The following is an 18,813-nucleotide window of genomic DNA, read 5'->3' as shown; positions in this document are numbered from 1 at the left end:
TCCCTCTTCTCTCTCCCTCTCCATCCACCTATAGAAACCTAGTATGTCCATAGGTTTGTCCTATCACAAACATGGGAGGTGAACGTATAGTGTGGTCACTGATCTTGAACCATGGGTGTGTTCGTGCGTGTCCATCCCCAATGGACATTTTACATCAAAATGTTCTAACTTCTTGAGTTTGAAAACGGGGCCATTTTACTTGTAAAAGCTGTACATGCATGAAAAGCCCGCGTGAAACAAAAAAAGTTCAGCCTCCTCAAGAAACAGAGAGAGAAAGAGATGAGGTAACATGATCTTGGATTCACATTTGGCAACATGGTAAACATCTGGTAAGCTCCAGGAGGTCAAGTGAGGCAGTGTGGAACAAACACAATTATTGTTAATGAGCGACAGAATTAATATGGCTTAGATGATACTATAAGTCATTCACTGTCCAACAGCATGCCGACCACTGGCCACGATGGGAGCGCCGTGCGTTCACTGAGGCGACGGGTCGTTCTCTTTATCTAGTCTGGTGTCAGTCGTCCACCTTTAATAGGCTTCCTGAAACAATCTATTACAAAATGATTTACGATGATTCGGCTCGTGTCCGTGACGACGGGGAAGGCCGTTTGATTCATCACCCCCTGACGGACGGAAGGTGTCCGCGTGCGGGCTTTTGTCGTTCGTTTTAGAGGTAGGAAGCCATTACCTATCGACGAGGCCTTTTTCGGAGAGGTCAGAGGTCATGGGCAGAAACGCAGAGGGGGGGCGTGAGGATGAGGCTAATGACGGCAGACCTTAGGAAATTATTTGTTTTGTCTTTCCCCGCTGCGCTGAGGACGTGGGGCCTGTGTTTTTTTTGTTGTTTTTTTTTTTAACTTGACGAAGGGGACAGCCTTTGATTTGCTTCCTGTACAGTCTGAAGGGCTACTCCGGTCTGGACCAGTCCTGGGAGACAAACTCTTTATGAGCCCGAACGGCTGCAAGGCGTTTGAAGTTCTACCGCCTTTCGCTTCCAGACGCATGAAAATCCCTGCAGGATTATTGCTGTGGATGGCTACTATTACCATTTGTGCAGAGAGAGAGAGAGAGAGAGAGAGAGAGAGTGGGGGGGGGGGGGGGGGGGGGAGAGAAAAAAAATCAGCTCTCCAACTCTCTTTTGTGGGGTAACAAATGATTGTGGCTGCTCTTAGCTGGGAACATCACGAAACACTGAGAATCAGATGTTTGCTATCTAAAAACTGTGGGAAGAAAAGCCTAGTCGGCGTCTTTGCATTAGGGGCTATTTCGATTATTACGGCAGATAACGGAACTTTGTTAGACGTAATTTTATCCTTGAAAAGACATGTTTTCCTGGATTGATTATTTAACGATGTTCATGTGGAAAGTGAAGGGTAAAATAAAGCTCTTTAAAGTGTAATTAATAAAAATCAAATATCTCATTTGACAAATGATCATACAAAAATAAATTTTCAGATGTTTAGCGCATGAAAGTATGAAATGAAATCTAGAACTGGTATAATACAAATACATAGACACACACACACACACACAGATCTTAGGTCAGAGCCTTGTGATATATGATGGCATGGTCTCCAGCGTTGAGCTTCAGCAAGCTTCATCAGTCCGTGCTCTTGAGCGAGGAAAATTTAAGGTAAACTCGCCCAATGAATCTAGTTAACAAACAGCCCCGTCTGTGTGGTTTGTACTCGTGATTAACCCAGCTTGATGGATACGCTAAGGGTCAGCCTACAGGGGAATGTTAAGCTCAGGGAAAGTTAGGGGAAAAACACACACACACACCCATGTGGATCACACAGTCACTCATATGTGACTATACGGGACAGATCCGGTTCTGGTAAAGTGGATCTCCTACTGAAGAAGCAAACGACACAGAACTCAAGTCCAGTTCAGAGCCTCAGCTCGGACAACGACAGACTGAAAGACCTCCATGTTCTGCGTGTTTGTCTTGGAGAGGGAACCAAATGAGGGGTAAGAAGTCCTGACATTTTTAACGGTTCCTATTCGTGCTGCAGACACTTAACGTTAACCAATTTGTTTGTTTGACAGCAGCACCAGCAGTTGAACATTAATGGGATCTACAGCCACAGGAAAGTTTACAGGAGAAGAATCTATGGCTTTTGAAAAAGGAGACTACAGCTGCGAGCATGTTGGGAAAAAAAAAAAACAAAAAAAAACGAGAAGCTGTCTCCAAAAGTTTTTGAAATGCTGGAATGAACTAAGTTACAGAAGTGTCATTCAAAGAAGATCAGCACCTTCAGATCATCAGATGTCTAAGACAGTCAAAGAGAACAGCTGGTCATCCAAGACCACTGTAGACCTCTAGTCACCCAAGACTTTTATCCCTAGCTCTGGTTGTATATGGACCAGAGGCTAATTCGTTGATCTTTGGATCCAGCAGCCAGCAGCCTCTGCCTGGGGTCATGATGGTCAGAGAAGCCCACGCTAAGTACCATGTCTGTGTGGTGCTTCAGGACAGCCAGAGGTCTGAGTTTCTTCTTCCAGGCGAACACTCGGAGGTTGTTGTCCCACCCGGCCGACGCCAAGATCTTACCATCGTCACGGACACGCAGCTGAGAGATTCCGGGGTTCACCAGCTCAACGGAGTCATGCATCTGTGGGTGTGTGGGTGGGGGGTTGGGGTCACAGAAAGTGAGAGTTTTGTTAGCCACGCAACCTGCTGCTTTCACAAAACGTAGTAACAGAGCTAGACCGTGCTTAAGTTTAGAAGGGTGCGGTCTCTAAAAGCCCACTAAGCTAAGTAAATTAAATAGAGTTTGAACTTTAAGTAGTGGACAAATTAATAAATGCTTTAACACAAGAACATTGGAGAAAACAATTATTTGCTAATTTAGTGGAAAGTAGTTTTTACTTATTCTGTTGACACATGTTGTTTACTAGAGACAAATTTAGCTTGTCAGGTAATAAATGTCTTAAAATGAGCAAAAAAAAAAAAATCAGGAAAGAAGAAGAAGAAGAAAAAAAAAGAGCTATTCTTTCAGCCATCTCTACATCATCAGCTGAGCTGTTGACTGAGTTGCAGACGAACAACGAAAATGCTGTTGAACCTGGCAGAGGAGATCTGTAGAGACTCCAGGACTTCAATCATCGTTCGTGAAACATACAGGCGTAACTGGAGCGAGCAAACACTCCTCCTGTTGCTATTTGGTTTGGAGTTTAAGGGGAAGAAAAAAAAGAAAAAAAAAAAGCTTTCTAGGGTTGACTCGGTTACCTTTTGTTTCTTGTTTCGCTGAAATCTTTGTTTGCATAGAGCTGTGCTGCTTGAAGTGACTGGATGAATTACTTTTTCATTGAAAGGTCCGGTCAACAGACTAAGGGACTCGATAAATACCAAAGCTGTAACATTTGTCTGCTAGAGATTAGTCGTTCCTGTGATCTACGGTGTCCCTGAGACAAAATTCATCTCCGTAATGGGTACTGCTGTGACAATATTATGAAGTATTACTCCATAAGTATTATCTGAGATCCTAGGCCTTGAGGACATTCCAAAAAATGGGGAAAACTTAAGTGATCCACACACATATTCATATCTGTCTCCGTACGCTGGAAGCATCTGGCCTGGATGCTGGACAGCGTAAAATCAACTTCATAAGTGGTGTCCGTGGAGACTAATGGCCATGTTTCGGGAGGAGACGTTGAAGAATTTGCCTGCTCCTGTTCCGGGCCGGAAAAATCAGCCTCATTCCCTGCTGCATGTGGAATATATAAACCGGCCAGGTACTCCACACACACCCCAATGGGATTGTGGAATGCAACAAAAGAAAATGACCAGCAACAAAAGCCACGGTGCTGATGTTAAAAAAGTTGATGCTCTAACACAGAGATGGGACTGCGTTAAATTTCAATGCCGGTTTGATGTGCAGTTCAGTTTGGTGTGCGGTTCATTCAGAATGCGTTAGCTAGTCAAAAAAAAAGAAAAAAAAAATCCACCAATTTTTCCTGTAGTCTATTTTTTACTTCAGTGACAGAATTTATGAGAATTAATTTCTTCATCTGACACAGAACACCAACACTGCTTTATCTAACGTGCATCCCGTTGACATCTGGAATGAAACCAACATTCTAAAGGATCCATTTCGAACATTCTCAAGTTCCATTCAGTACCATTTTGTCATGGCTTTTAAAACTGGCGTTCCGAAAATGTGAAAATGCCTGTAGAGATGTTACCTGTGTGTGTGTGTGTGTGTGTGTGTGTGTGTGTGTGTGAGTGTAAGTGTGAGTGAAGACAAGGAGAGGGAGAGGGAGAGAGAGGGAGAACTTTCCCACAGAGGAGCGGGTCTGTTCTCGAGAGGAGGAAAAAAGGAGAGATAGATGAATTGTTTCGTAGCAGGAGTTGGTATGTCTGAGCCTTTCTCCACCTGGACTGTGTTAGTGACCTGATAATGATGGGTTAATATGTCTATCTTTGTTTGTTTTGCTTTCCAGAGTTTGTGTCAGGAAAATACATTAATTTAATTAAGAGGTCAACGCTAAGTGAAATAAAAAAGGTAAATGGGTATTTACAGAGCTAGACTCCAAGGAGAAGTCATACTTCTCTCCCCCTCCCTCTCAACTTCTCCCTCCATCTTGTTTCTGTAGGAAAAGAAGTACTGGATGGACGGCAAAAAGAAAACCTGCATTGTGACGCCCTCCAAAGGCACTTCCTGTACAGAGAACAGTTAGCTCCAGGCCCTATCATTACCCACTTCTCTGTCATTAATAAAAAAAAAAAAAAAAAAAAACCCCATTGACCTCCTCTTGGGAATTCCAGCTTCACTCCTTGAACTTTTCAAAAGTTTAACTCCAGTCGCCGTGTAGATCCGTGAGGCAGAACAATCTTTTTTTATTTATTTATTTATTTTGAAGTTGTAATGTATTTCTTTTCACCTAAGAAATTTCTGCAAGCTTGCTGTCAGCTAGCCAATGGCCAATCAAACGTTCTGGCCTTGACTCTAAATGAGTTCTACCTCTGGGCCTTACGTGGTCAAGGGCCAATAAGAAAGTGCACCACCACTGTGGTTCATGGCATAGACAGATGGCGGTTCAAAGGGAATGGTCTCTTCAACGCTGGTTTCCGAAGGCCCTATCTCCCACAATTCCCTGGACTTGGCGAGCAGCACGCGTCCTACACTGGTTCTACTGAAACAAGTCATCAACACACATTCACTTGAGCCTGTCAGTCAGAGTGTGCACAGTATGTGTGTGTGTGTGTGTGTGTGTGTTTGTTTCCTGGTATGTTCGAAGACACAGCTTCACTCTTGAATCTCTTTTTTCAGTCTTTTGACAACTATGTAGTCAGAATCCTTAGCTGACAGAAGATGTTCCTTCCCAAAGTATGATCAACGTCTCAGATGAGAAAGAAAGAAAGAAAGAAAGAAAGAAAAAAAAGAAAAGAGAGAGAGAGAGAGAGAGAAAACATCTGTAGCAACTTGAAAAATCACAGCGACAAGAGTGAAAAAGGCCTTGCAGGATTTTCCAGCCGGAAGCACGAGCAATTCCTGCTTCTCCAATTCCAGGTTATTCCTGCTTCAGCGTGAGCCAGCTTTTAAAGCACTCCAGTGCTGAGCGACACGCGTGTTCTGATGTAGGGGAGACACTGTGCAGGTATGGAGGTTGAAGAGATGCTTAATTTTGTGAGTTGAGACGAATGTAAGACATGTATAGATACACCTGTGCGAGCTGTCAACAACATCTCAGACGGCGCTCACGGACAGCCATGGCTAATTTATGCCGTTAATCTCTCTCTCTCTCGCTCTCTCAACCACTCATTCTCAATCTCTCTCTCTCTCTCTCTCTCTCTCAACCTCTCCAGCTCCCTCTCCCCAGTTCCCTCATTTGCTCTCTAACTCTTTCCCCTTTCTGTCTGACTTGTCTGTCTCGCTCTCTCTTCTCTCTCTCTTTCTTTCTCTGCTGGAGCTCATCTCTCTGTCTGTCAATAGGCAGAGTAGCATCCAACAAGCAGACCGTGGAGCCAAAACCTTGATCACACACAAATAGACAGATACACACACACATACTCACACACACACTCACACACACACCCTCACACACACAAACCCAAAAAATCATCCGCATTCATCCATGCACGCAGGCAAAGCGATATGCACGCGCCATCACTCATAGTCAAGTCACTGACACACGGGGCTGCTTAAATTCCAGCCACACAGATCTGGCCTCTAGACCGCATGTGTTGTAAATTAAAGCCAAGCCTGAGTGTATCTCTTCTTATCTGGGCTCAGATAAACTACGTTTCCCAGAGTTTCACCCTCTGCTGTAGTTCTGCCACGGCACTCGCACTGGCTTCTGTCAAATTCGGTTCCCCCCTCCCCTTGCCCGACATCTTACGCTGCGGAACGGCGCTGAAAGAGTCTTCTACGACATATTTTATACCTCTCGTTACTCTTACCTGGTGCTATGAACTCCAAGTCTTGTGGGAGTTTGTTTCTCAAATCCAGCCCAGGGTAAAGCAGTCAACTGGATAAAGGATTTTGGTTGCAGCCCTGCACTAACACAGCTGTCATAGCTAATCAAGAGCCTGGTGATTACACGAAATTAGCTGTGTTTGTGCCGTTTTTTTGGGGGGGGGGGGGGGGGGGGGGGGGGGGGGGGTTTGCCATCTGGTGGTTCCAAAGTTTTAAAGAAAAGGTGCTTATTCTGAATGCTTGTCCCCCGCACACTCATTCCAAACCCATGTTAAGAGAACACTTATGTTCCTACTGACTTCTGTCAAAGCCAGTTTTCCTGGTAGTTTTTTTTTTTTTTTTTTTTTTAAACACTCTGAGGGGAGTGTTCCCACTCAAACGCAGTAGGGAAAGGTGGAAGAGTCGAGTTTGAATGGCTTTTTAAGGCTTTATTGTGAGATTTCTCCCTGCTGTGAACTACTGTTCCTCCTTAGTGCAGATGTGTTTTCTGTTTGCGTAGCCACCTCTGAGCTGCTGATGTTTTTACTGCTTCTCTTGATGGTCATTTGTCAATGGTTGGGAGCTCACGCAGACACACACACACACACACACACACACACACACACACACACGCACAACCGCATCTGTGAGAAACCAAGACCAAGCCCAAGCCCAAGTCAGCTAAATGTCCATCCTTTTTCCAACTAAAATCTTCTTTTTAAATCTTGCGAAAATAAACCAGAACCACCAACCATTTTCTTGAAAATACTGAAGGCAACTCTTTTGTAGCATATTCTCAGATGTTTTCTTTTTTTTTTTTTTTCGAAGGTGCAAAGAAAAAAAGAACGTCTGAGGGTTCTAAGAATGTTTCCAATTCGTCCGTTCATGTGTGAAGAGCTCTGGAAAGAATAATACAGCTAGCCGGAGCGGACGAGTTGTATATCAATCTCTTGCTCACTCCAGCACTGATTCATAAGGACGTATATGAAATATTAGAGTCTTTTACCCCTGGAATCAACAGAAAATATGACTGCAAATGAGCCGTTACCTCTCCGATGCGCAAGGTGTTACGCAAGAAAATATATGGCCAGACTATGTGTGCTTGTGTGTTACTGTGTGTGTGTGTTTTCAGAGGTCTGAAAGTATTTGTAGAATTGTGGGAGAGGAGACTGAAGCCTAAAATGCATTGCCAAAGACTGAATTTGGCATGTGAATATGTGTGAGTGGTTGAATAGAGGGACTTGCAGACAAAGTCATACTCAAATCAACTCTTAACCAACCAGTCGGCTGATTTATGAAACCCTGAAGAAAAACTACTCTTTAGGACTAAATATTTTCCCAGTGTAGTGTGTATCCATGTTTGTGTGTCTCTGTGCGTGTGTCTGTGTGCGTGTGTGTCTGCGTGCGTGTGTGTGTGTGCGTGCGTGTGTGCATCTTTTGAGCCCCCCCTCCCTCCTCCTCACCTGTAAGTTTTGCTTCTCGTCGATGGTCCAAGAAGAAATGACCTTCTCTGAGGACCCTGAGGCGCCCTTGAGTCTGCCTGAGTCAAAATCCAGGCACATGACTGGCTCACTGTAGACTTTCAGGCAGCTGACTGGACGCCTCTGAGTCACGTCCCACAGGACCACTGAGCCATCCTCATACCCCGCAACAATCTCAGGACACCCACCACTGTCCTTCTGAGAAAGAGAGAAAGAGAGAGAGGGAGAGAGAGAGAGAGAAAGAGAGAGAGAAACAGAAGCTGTAGTGCAGGGGTTATCTGATTGCACGTTCTGTATGTCATTAATCAGACGCTCCCACTGGCAGCCAATTACAGCGCTCGTCACTTTGCTCCTCATCTGTATCCCGCCCACAGCAGGCCCCAGTAACAGCACAGAGCACACCAACACACATATACACACTGTCACATGCCACCCTTACACATATATAAACACACGCACACACAACTGTTACACACACATCCCCAACACATAAACACACTTACTCTTACTTACACACAGACACACACACACACAAAAAACCCCCACATATCTTACACATAGACCATACCATACAAAGCAGGCTCCTCTTACACACAGATGCACACATCATACCACCAATTTACGAGTGCATACACACACACACACACACACACAGAGTCCCTCAACACTCTGATACCTCTGCCCCATCTTAAACACTCGCCACACAACCCCTATGTGTTTCTCCTCAGCCAAGTACCTCCTCTCAGCATTAGCCGTACGACCACTGTTTGTGTGCACACTTAGCTGGCCCGTAAATCACTTTAGCAGATAAACACAGGGAGCGAGTGAGAGAGAGAGAGAGAGAGAGAGAGAGAGAGAAAAGGAGAGAAGAGGAGAGAAAGATTGATAAACGTATATCCCATATTTCATCCCACTGCCGCGGGGCAGTTACAGACACCCAGACGTGATTTACAGGTGAAAGGGGACGGTCCACCGCGCCAAAAAAAAAAAAAAAAAAAAAACCCTCCCAATTCACCGCCGGAGCAGCGCGAGCATCTTTAGCCGCGTGTGACAGCGCGTGACAGGAGAGCTTTGATAAGTTCCTCCTCCTGCACGGTCCCCCCCCCTGTTTTCACGTGCAATCGAGTAGCCTGGCGGTGCACGAGGAGGAGAATAAGAAGATACTCACACTCGTGTGTTTGGAAGTTAAGATTGCGGGGGGGTGTTTTTTTTTTTAAAAGCAGCGATGAGTGAAAATCTTGTCGTAAAACAAGCGTTGCTACATAAGTCTGCGAGTGGCGGATGCGTCGCTCTGTTATATCTGCGGTAACTTTCCTTTTTTCAGAGTCTTACGTAAGTCCAAGGAATCTTTACAGATTGTCTTGCCCTGAAGCGATAGGCGAAAGTGTACCCTGCTTGGGCAGAGAAGTAAAAGAATTCTTTCCATATGTGTAAGGACCGAAACGAGGGAACTCACTCGTCTCTCTCTCTCCCGCTCTCTCTCTCTCTTCCCCCCCCCCCTTTTCTTCTTTTTCTTTTCTTTCTCTCCAAAAAGTCCTCCTCTCACTCCGCGGGTATATTTCTCTTTCTCTACGTTTAAACAAATTATAGACAGAATCATGTATGTCTTATAAACACATCACGGAGCGAGATATTTCGAAGAAAAGAAAAAAACAAATAAAAACAAGAGGGGAAATCAGTCCGTTGGGCACAGGGACAGTTGTTAGGTATTAGTGTCTGTTGCCCTGCGGCCTTTCAACTTCACTTAAGTGTAGGAGCTCCGTGATTGATGATGTCACAAGTCAGAGGTCACAGAACCCTGGGTAGACACCTAATTCATTATATCCTCCATAGCGGCTCTACAAGAGAGCGTTTGGCTGGACCACGGCTCAGGCTTCAGGGGAAGATTCATCATTCCCACAGCTGGTAAGACCCCAAGCCCCCCCCCCCCAATCACCCCCCACCCTCCCAGTTTCACTGCGCGGCAACAAGTCAGAGTCTGGCCGTAGTGGCTAACACCCTTTACCCATGGAGACGCCCCCCCCCCCCACCCACACACACACACCTCCCACCCCACCCCACAAAAAAAAAAACACACGCACTCCTTCAGCCTCTTTTTAGGTCAGGGGGTAAGAGGGATGGTAGAGGATGGAGGAGAAAGGGTGACAGAGATGGGGTGGGGGTGTGTGGGTTGGGGGTTGGGGGGGGGGGGGGGTGGAGTGAGCTCTAGAAAAACCTTTGGAGGTGAGGTCCAGAAGAAACCTTTGCTGTAGAGAAAGGGTGTTTTTCTAAAGAGAATGGGTTTGGGTTATTGAAAATGGGTGCGCTTTAGAAATAATGTGTATTCCTGAAGGCACAGGTATGCTCCAAGACACGATACTGTGCGTGATCTAGAAAAGAAAGGGGGGGGGGAGACGTCTAGAAGATGCAGATGTGGTCTAGAAAAAGCAGGTCATTTTACTAATGATACAACTATAGATATCACATACAAGAGTTGACATGGATTAACTAAACCAGAGCGCTCTAGACAAGCCAGACCTTTTGATTAGATTCTAGACAAGCCAGACCTTTTGATTAGATTCTAGAAAGTCCTGCAGATGATGACCACAGTTGCATTAGTTGCACATCACAGTACAAGATTCTGTCCAGTCCCTTGAGGACATGTAAAAGATCTCTGGACTTATGAAGAGGAGAATCTGAGATCCAAACTTGACCGGAAATGATGGGCCACACATACGGAACCAATCGCCCGACTGGCTGGCGCATTTGGATGATGTCATGCCTCCCGGGCGGGGGAATGGTCGTGATGGATATCTGTTCTGGAACATTCCCTTGCTGCCTGTAGCCTCTATGCATGTTAAAAGCCTTACACATCATACATCACCCTTCTCCCCAATCCCAGAGACCACATCTACACCAAGTTCACATATGGAGGCACTTTTTCTCAAGCTCCTAGCCAATCAGAGAGCATTCTGAGAGCCTACGGACAGTCTGGAACCCCCCCCCCCCTCAACATTCTAACTAGGAATAAAAAATCTATTCTGTATAGAAAAGAGAAGCCAAACACGAAAGAAAGTGTTACTTAATGTGGCAGTTAAACCTCTCTAAAACGTCCAGACAGTTTAAAGTCAACCAATAAATCTGTTTTCATGTCCCTGCCAAAATACTGAAGTGAGAGGCCAAAGACACACAGAGACAAAGAGAGAGTTTACTAAAACAGCAGGGGTGACCAGCAGGGATCGTGAAGATAACCAGACAGCTGAGGCATGGCTGACTGACAGCAGGAGTGACCAATGAGCAACTTCTTACGGAGATGACAGGGTCGAGCTCCTCACTGAGAGAGGTCTGATTCAATACACACACACACACACACACGCACACACGCGCCCGCACACACACACACACACACAAAGTTTTGCGGCTTTCTTCGTCCAACTGTGGAGCAACATGCTGGGTTTCATTTTGACAGTTATGTATTACCTTGGTCTGGCAATGAAAGCTTTTCATTCTGACATGACTTACAGTCACCTGGGCCTCAGTGCTTTGATGTGAGCGATCGACTGAAGAGTGCCCCATTAATATTATATGATTATTAATTACTCCGCTGGCAGACAAAGCTGGGACTCTCAATGCCCGTACAAGACCTACAGAAAGGCTGAGGGGAACTCAACACAAAAACAAACAGCATTACAAAAAACTCCCTTGTCAGTCAGTGCTAGTGATACATATCGCCCTGATCACCCCTCAGCCAATCAAACGCAAGCACCGCCGTTCGTTTTGGTTACTGACGATTAACCACAAGAAAGCTGTTCGCTGGAATCCAGTGACCGGGTTCCACTTCAGGGAACAGCACAGAAAAAGAAATTATAAATATAGCTTTAAGAAAATAATACGGGGATATTAATTAAGCGTGAAACTAATTACAGGTCTCATTTTTAATGAGGGGGGAAAAATAAAAACTTTTGACAGTGTTTACAAAACAGGAGACGAAAGCCTTGAATGTGATGTGCAGCTGGAGGACTGATATACTGCTCTGAACCTCACGGCCTTTAACAAATGCTTTAATTACAGTGTCGGGACCTGGGATGGATTGAGGAGGGTGCTGGAAAAAAAAAAAACACAGGGGAGAGAGAAAGACAGAGAGAGAGAGAGAGAGAGGGAAAGAGAGAGAGGGGAAAAACAGCAAGAACCCAAAACAGGTTAAACCATAAATCATTCCTTTTGCTCCCCCCCCCCCCCCAATATTCTCTTGACACATTGTTTCTGCCTCGTCTGCAAACGGCTCTTTGCCAATCTCTCCTTATCACCACTAATAATAGTAATAATAATAACACTGATAGATATCATTTGGAAGACAGCACAGAAGGGAACGAACACAAGGGTTTTTTTTTTTTTTTTTATGTACGTTTGCTTAAAAGAAGAGCTAGAAAGATGAAGAGCTAGGAAAAAAACAAAAACAAAAAAAAAACACAGCAAGGTTTGGAGAGCGTCTGGGACGGAGAATTTTTTTTTTTTTTTTTTTTGGTTTGTTTTATTTGGTTTTTCCACCTGAGGAACAGACCGGGCGTTACAGCGCGGAGTCTTACCTGCCAAATCTTCACGGACATTAGCATGCCTGCTTTAGAGTCCGGCTTAAGGGAACATACTGGAATCAGGCTGGGAAACTCTGCTACTCTCACCTGGAGAAGAAACACAAATAGGAAAAATGGTTGACAAACAGATCAATAGTTTAGGCAGCAGAACAGCTGCTAAAGCTTAACGTTAACTCAGACGTTTCTTGAACCCTCGACCCCGGGGCTTCGTCGACCGGTAAGGACGTTAAACGGACGCAGACAAACGCGTATATTAAGCCCCGAGCGAAGATCTTAAAACAAGATACCGAGGGAGAGAAAAACAGAAAGAGATTAGTGAGAGAAAAAAGAAAGAAGAGGGTCCTGTTTATTTACCACCACAGTTCTCTAAAACCAGTTCAGAGCAAACTGGGGCCCGATCAAAGCACGGTTGGCAACTTGCCAGTACTTCTTTTTTTTTTTTTTTTTTTTTAGAGCCTGTGTCAATGTTATTGTGCCCTGATCCATCAAGCTGCAACTTGATTCTCCTTTTAGATTCACCAACAAGGAGTCTTACACAATCGCTACACCTTGTTCAACGAAACAGCAAGACAACTGTCTTTTTTTTTTTTTTTTTTCCTTTTCTTTTTCCTCCGCAGCTGCTTCACGACCGTGGGCCGCGCGCTCGGAACGACAAGCCACCGCCTTCGTCACCTTACGGTATATAATCAATCCTAATCCGAAAGACTCATTCCTTTCCCTGTGGCAGTTCCTCCGCTTAAATACACACACGCACGCACACACACGCACACACACACACACACACAGGGAATGATGAGGGTAGTGAAAGAAAGGAGTGGAGTAAAGCTAGGGGTCATACTCTGATTACAGAGGCGGAGGAAATTAAGATCCATCCACTTGCTGTAAGACAGATCAATCAAATATCTAGCATTTAAAAAAAATAATAATAATAATACAAATAAAGCAAAACAAAAAAAAGGGGGGGGGGTTGTTGTTGTCACCATTTTTTTTTGTTTGTTTTTTTGTAAGTCAGCGCCCAACAGCATCTGCGTCACATGTCGATCCCTGTTTACCATACTCAACTTACTAAAGAGGTTTTAGCCACAGGTGAGAGAGAGAGACAGAGAGAGGGAGAGAGAGAGAGAGAGAGAGAGAGAGAGAGAGAGAGAGAGAGAGAGAGAGAGAGAAAACTTGAGTGGCACTTGCTGCCCATAAATAAAACTGCCTCTCTATTAATTAATGCGATGCTATGGATACTGAGTCTTCGCAACCTGGCATAAACATGAAAGCCACTGACTGCTGAGAGGGGAAGCTGCCGTTACGATCCCCGCCTTTGGCTCCAGGAGATCCCAGCTTGTTTTTCTCTTTTCCTTCATTTTATCTTTCTTGATGTGTAAAGCCAACAGTAAGGGTGCAATGTAGTTGGGTGGGGGGGTGGGGGGGCTATGATTTCAGTGTTCTCTTATTGAGCCAATCATTTCCTTCGAGACAAATAAATACATTTCCCATGAATCTCGGTAAAGTGAGGACAATAGTAAAACTGCAGCGTCCATGCGCCTTTCTTTGTCCGGATCAATGACAGTCAGTCAGTCAATGATACTAAGGACAGTGAAAACACGATTGTCTTGACAGAATGACTTAAATCTCTCGTTCACGCGAGGAGTCGTCTGAACGGAGAGGCGTGACGGGAATCTGGAGGTAATAACAGAACCAGAGGTCAACAAGACCCTGTGGGCCGCATCACTGCGAAGAGATTCGCTTAGTTCCACGCAGTCCCTGTCAAACCATCTCCGTCGAACAAGAACCTGCCGTGAGATGGCAACTCCGTATTGCGCAACAACACAGAGAGTGAAGAATTTAGTTCAGCACGTTTTTGGGATGATTCAGGAAGAGGGTGTGCTTACACATCTAATCAAACCTGGAAGGGGGATTTTACAGTGGGATGGATTCATTGTGCGGAATTGGATTTATTAAAAGACGTGAGCCAAAGCTGGGCCACATCAAACCCCAGGCGAGATGTTTCTGCATGTACTGAAAACGTGTGTAATGATTTTTTATGAAGTCTTGGTAAACCATGTCAAATTAACGCTACTTGAGTGTGTTAAACCGTTAGCGTTTACAAAAGGCAGAGGGCTAATATAACCATGGTTTCCTGTTTGTCTTTCGGTGTTTATATGTTTTGATGCTCTTCTTCTCTTTGTTCATGAACACACACAGACACCTGATGAAAATGCACCTCTTACACATGTTAAAGCACATACCCACACACACACACATACACACACACGCACGCACGCACACGCACGCATGCACACGTACGCACACACACGCATGCACGCACACGTATGCCCACACACGCACACGCACACACACACACACACACACACACACACACACGCACACGATATTACTTCAAAAAACACAATAGCACAAACACAGACACATACACACCTCCTCCATCTGTTCTCCTGGATATGCTAGCAGCCATCTTCCTGGTGAAGTTTCTAGAAGAGAACACTGGCAGAATCCCACGCTTCCCGTCACAAACGCCTCTGTGACATCACCGCGGCCCTCGCCCAAGTCCCAAACGCAAACGCGCATATCGCGTCCCTGGCTGGGGCCACAGAGACACACACAAAATTCAGACCTAAAGGCCAGACAGAGGTTCACAGCTCATGAATCAATGTGACAGTGATGTCAAAAAGTTCTCTCTGGACTTTGCGAGACTTAGCGTCTCACCTAATCAGCGTTTCTCTAGAGTTTAGAGTGCTGACCCAGATGATGGAGGAACTTGAATGACCTTCTAGAACCTTCTCCGGTCTTCTGGTGTTGAGATTCCAAACATGGACAGCCCCATTACCTGAGCTATAAAAGAAAAAAAAATTTTCAAGGTTAGGTGAAACATTTCAAAACAACTTGAACTCCCCAAAGACGTGTTTTCCCCGTTCAAAAACTCCAAAAGAGCGTCCTCTTTTCGTCTCTTCTCTTCTTCATAAAAAGTACTTTAAGGAAAGTTGAAAACAAAATAGAAGCAATTGTGCTCAGCCTGTCGCTCAGGCTTTATGAGGATCGCTACAAAGAAAGGAGGGAGATCCATGGAAAAGCATTTTCTCCAGAAGTTTCTGTCTTAAGACAGTGACAATATATGTTTGAGGATTACTAATAAACTACAATGTGTACAAGTGCACAAGATACTTACCCAGAGAAGAGTAGCGGTGGACCTTCATTGTCGCACCTGAAGTGGAGCGTGTTAATTTGGGCTCCCGACCCCCTAAGGATGTACTGGGGGTCTGGGGGAGGAAGTGACATCACAACATCAACCGCTGACCGCTTTGCTAGTTACAAATATCGGCAGTCTCCAACCTGGAGCCAAAAAAACATCAGCGGGTTACAGCGAGTTCAATTTATTCAAACCCTTTAATAAAACATACACGCTACAAGCAGATGAATGATTGAGCACAGATGACAGGGTTGTTTTGAGGTTGAGTTTCGGTTCGTTCTGCTGATTAATTTCAATCACGTAAATTAAAATCAATAATATATCGCCTTGGCCGCCGCCAGAAGTTGCAATTTGGGCCCAAGGTTTTCAGCACGTTCGTTAAAAAGCCGTGATTGGCCAGAGTTAGCCATTTACGATTTCAGATCATTAGCGTCACCGCAACCCCCAGAGGGGTGTGGGGGGTGTGGGGGGGGGGGATGGTGAGGAAAAATAGCATGCCTTTAACGTCCTTTTTACATTCGTCTTCATCTGGAGTTAGAAAAACAAATGCCATGACTTCAGAATTCTCCTTACCCCTGCAGGAATCTCGAAATTCTGATTGCTAATCATTTGCGCACATTTAAACATAACTATCTGTCTACCGGGGGATTCACTAGCCTACACTGTGAATGTAAACAAACCCTTTGGGCGTTCTGAAAGAGAGAGAGAGAGAGAGAGAGCGAGAGAGAGAAGGTGTGCACATTTTTTTTTCTTTCTTCCTTCCACATGATAAGAGCTCTTACTCAATATGTGATAAATCACAGGCCATGACAGGTTAATTACAGTAAACACGACAGGATTCAGCCTTTTGGTTTGATTTAATCGACGGCAGGTTTTCAAAGGGCTAAAAGGATGCAGGCGTTTCGTGAAGGCAGTAGGCCGACCGCAAAAATGTTGGCGGAAATTGTGTGTCATTGTCAAATTACTATGAAATGTTGACTCACTCTTTGTGTGATACCTTCATTTGAAAAAAAAAGAAGTGATAAAAGCTCAAATACACACACACACACACAATACACAAACAAGTACTCGAAAAGACAGGAGACAGTCTTTTATCTCTAGGCCAAGACCAATATTGAAAGTTTCAGATATGCATCAGGTTGGTTAATAAACACAGCCCTGCCTACCTGTCTAACAGGTAATCACCCTTTGCCCCGTGCTGAAACCGGAGCCAAAGGTATTTTGGACAGGCTCATTTTCGGAAAGTTAGCAGTTAAATTGTCCATGTTAATCTGTCAAGCGGAGTAGTCTCTTTGCCCTACCTTCCTAATTAAGAGGAGGCGACCGCCTGCCCCCTTCAGTTTGACCACTGACAAAGAGACACAGTCACCGAGACCAGTGGTAACCGTTATTAAGGTGACCGTCGACACAAAGGCAAGAGAGAGAATGAGATAATCTGGAACCCATGACTATCAGGCTAAATCAAGTCTAGAGAGGAGCCGGGTCTAGACTAATCTATTTAAGTCTGAAATCAAAACCTCCGCGGTCACCAAAAACCAATGAAAACTGTCTAACAACAAACAAAAAGACTTCAAATATGTCAGAAAGCTCACGGACGTCAAAAAAAAAGGAGCAAAAAACCCCACAGTGGTTTATTTTTTCGACTGTCTATTTTGAGAAGTGCGTGCGTAGGGGTTGGAAGGGTGCACCGTGGGCAAATGAGGTGTGTGTGACAGCATAGTTTTGTCTGGGATTAAAGTGGATTAGGGAACCCTTATTGTGTGGCTCAGGGTGGCCAGGTGATGTGATGCAGGTTTGGAGAGACACACTCTCCTTAAGCAAACACAAACCATCAAAAAACATTCCTCCAACAGAACAGCACTGTCAATCAAGGCTAATTGTGTGTGTGTGTGTGTGAGTGTGTTAGGGGGCGGGGGAGTGTGAAGCTAGAACGAAACTTCACTGGAGTTAGTAGGTTGTTGTTGTTGTTGTTGGCATTGTCGTTGTTGGTGTTGGTGTTTGGGGGGGAGGGGGGTCAATGTAGAATAAAATGTAAAAGGGCGCAGTGAGGTTATCAGATAAACAATGGAACTTTTCTCAAGTCGGCCAAAAGAACGTTCAGCTTCACTGAAATCAATGTGAGCCTCACCGCAATCGACTTTGTTATTTCCGTGAGAATCTTGGTATGGGTACGCTCACTTAGCACCTTTAGTTAATATGCCACTAAGGGATTATGGGAGTCAGCAAGAGAATCATATTCGTTTGTCAATCATATTCCCATTCAGCACAGTGAATAAATTCGATTCACAGAACATAATTTATGATGAATAGCGAAAGAATTAACACCTCATGCTACGTGAGTACAACTGTGTTGAAGAACTGAATCTTAAATCACAAACTGAATCTCTTAATTCACAAAAGTAAAACCAAACAGACCCAAAAGGCTCTTCACATTACTGTTAAATGAACACAGAGTACTGAATTCCAGTTCAGAGCCCTGTATGGATTCAGTGAACTGAGATGACAGAAGTGAAACTGCAATGAATCCAGGTGTGGGTCCAAAGTAACTTTTTGTCTTCCTCACCAAAGCCTCCTCATCCTTGACTGGACCCTTAATCAGCGCATTTTAGGTCCTTTGTTTGTAAGTAACAATTGAGCACTTGTGGTTATCACATCTGTGACACTCACAGCAAGGCCATCGATGGCAACACAAAAAGCCAGAGACAAACAAAACATGCCAGTGTCAAACCGTCATTCAAAGTATAACAAGAAAAAAAAAAATTCTTTGGCTGTTTTGAGCCGAGTCAACCAAATAAACAAACTAACAGAGGCCGATTCAAGAAGCTTGTCAATGCCAAGATAACATGTTTCTTAGCAAAACCTCCCTGCATCAATGCCCAGAAGCGGACGCCAAACATTTACCAAGCGGCATAAGTTAGAAAGGCGCTTTCAGAACACACACACACACACACAACATCATGGGAGTTAAACAGAGATAAATTTAAGGGCAACGATTTGTCATCCATTCGAGATATACGACAGCATATTATTTTCAGTAGAAAAGTTATATTCATCAATATGTCACTCTCCCAGCAGGAATGCTGTCTCTCTGAGAATCAAGAGATAACGCAATAAGAAACAGAGACTGAGAAGGTAAATGGACATTCCACATACTTCTC

The 18,813-nt window shown here is 44.5% G+C and overlaps 1 protein-coding gene across 1 annotated transcript; it reads right to left on the bottom strand.

Moving 5' to 3' along the window:
* Positions 1–2,328: 2,328 nt before the first annotated feature.
* Positions 2,329–15,798, bottom strand: gnb1l (guanine nucleotide binding protein (G protein), beta polypeptide 1-like). The gene is made up of 6 exons (XM_030791966.1): positions 15,635–15,798; positions 15,175–15,300; positions 14,887–15,049; positions 12,451–12,543; positions 7,868–8,083; positions 2,329–2,618 (listed from the first exon to the last, which is right to left on the bottom strand). The coding sequence occupies exons 1-6, from the start codon at positions 15,742–15,744 to the stop codon at positions 2,349–2,351; spliced, it is 978 nt and encodes a 325-aa protein (XP_030647826.1). The 5' UTR covers positions 15,745–15,798; the 3' UTR covers positions 2,329–2,348.
* Between the last annotated feature and the right edge of the window lie 3,015 nt (positions 15,799–18,813).

This window comes from Chanos chanos, chromosome 14 (assembly GCF_902362185.1).
Source record: "Chanos chanos chromosome 14, fChaCha1.1, whole genome shotgun sequence".
Classification (NCBI taxonomy): domain Eukaryota; kingdom Metazoa; phylum Chordata; class Actinopteri; order Gonorynchiformes; family Chanidae; genus Chanos; species Chanos chanos.
The sequence above is the reverse complement of the archived record's forward strand: the minus strand, read 5'-3'. Positions and strand labels throughout refer to the sequence as shown.

Coding starts and splice junctions, on each gene's coding strand:
- gnb1l (XM_030791966.1), bottom strand. CDS start 15,744: ATGTCACTTCCTCCCCCAGACCCCCAGTACATCCTTAGGGGGTCGGGA. Junction 15,301..15,634: donor CCACCGCTACTCTTCTCTGG/GTAAGTATCTTG, acceptor TTTCTTTTATAG/CTCAGGTAATGGGGCTGTCC. Junction 12,544..14,886: donor CAGGAGAACAGATGGAGGAG/GTGTGTATGTGT, acceptor TTTCTTCTCCAG/GTGAGAGTAGCAGAGTTTCC.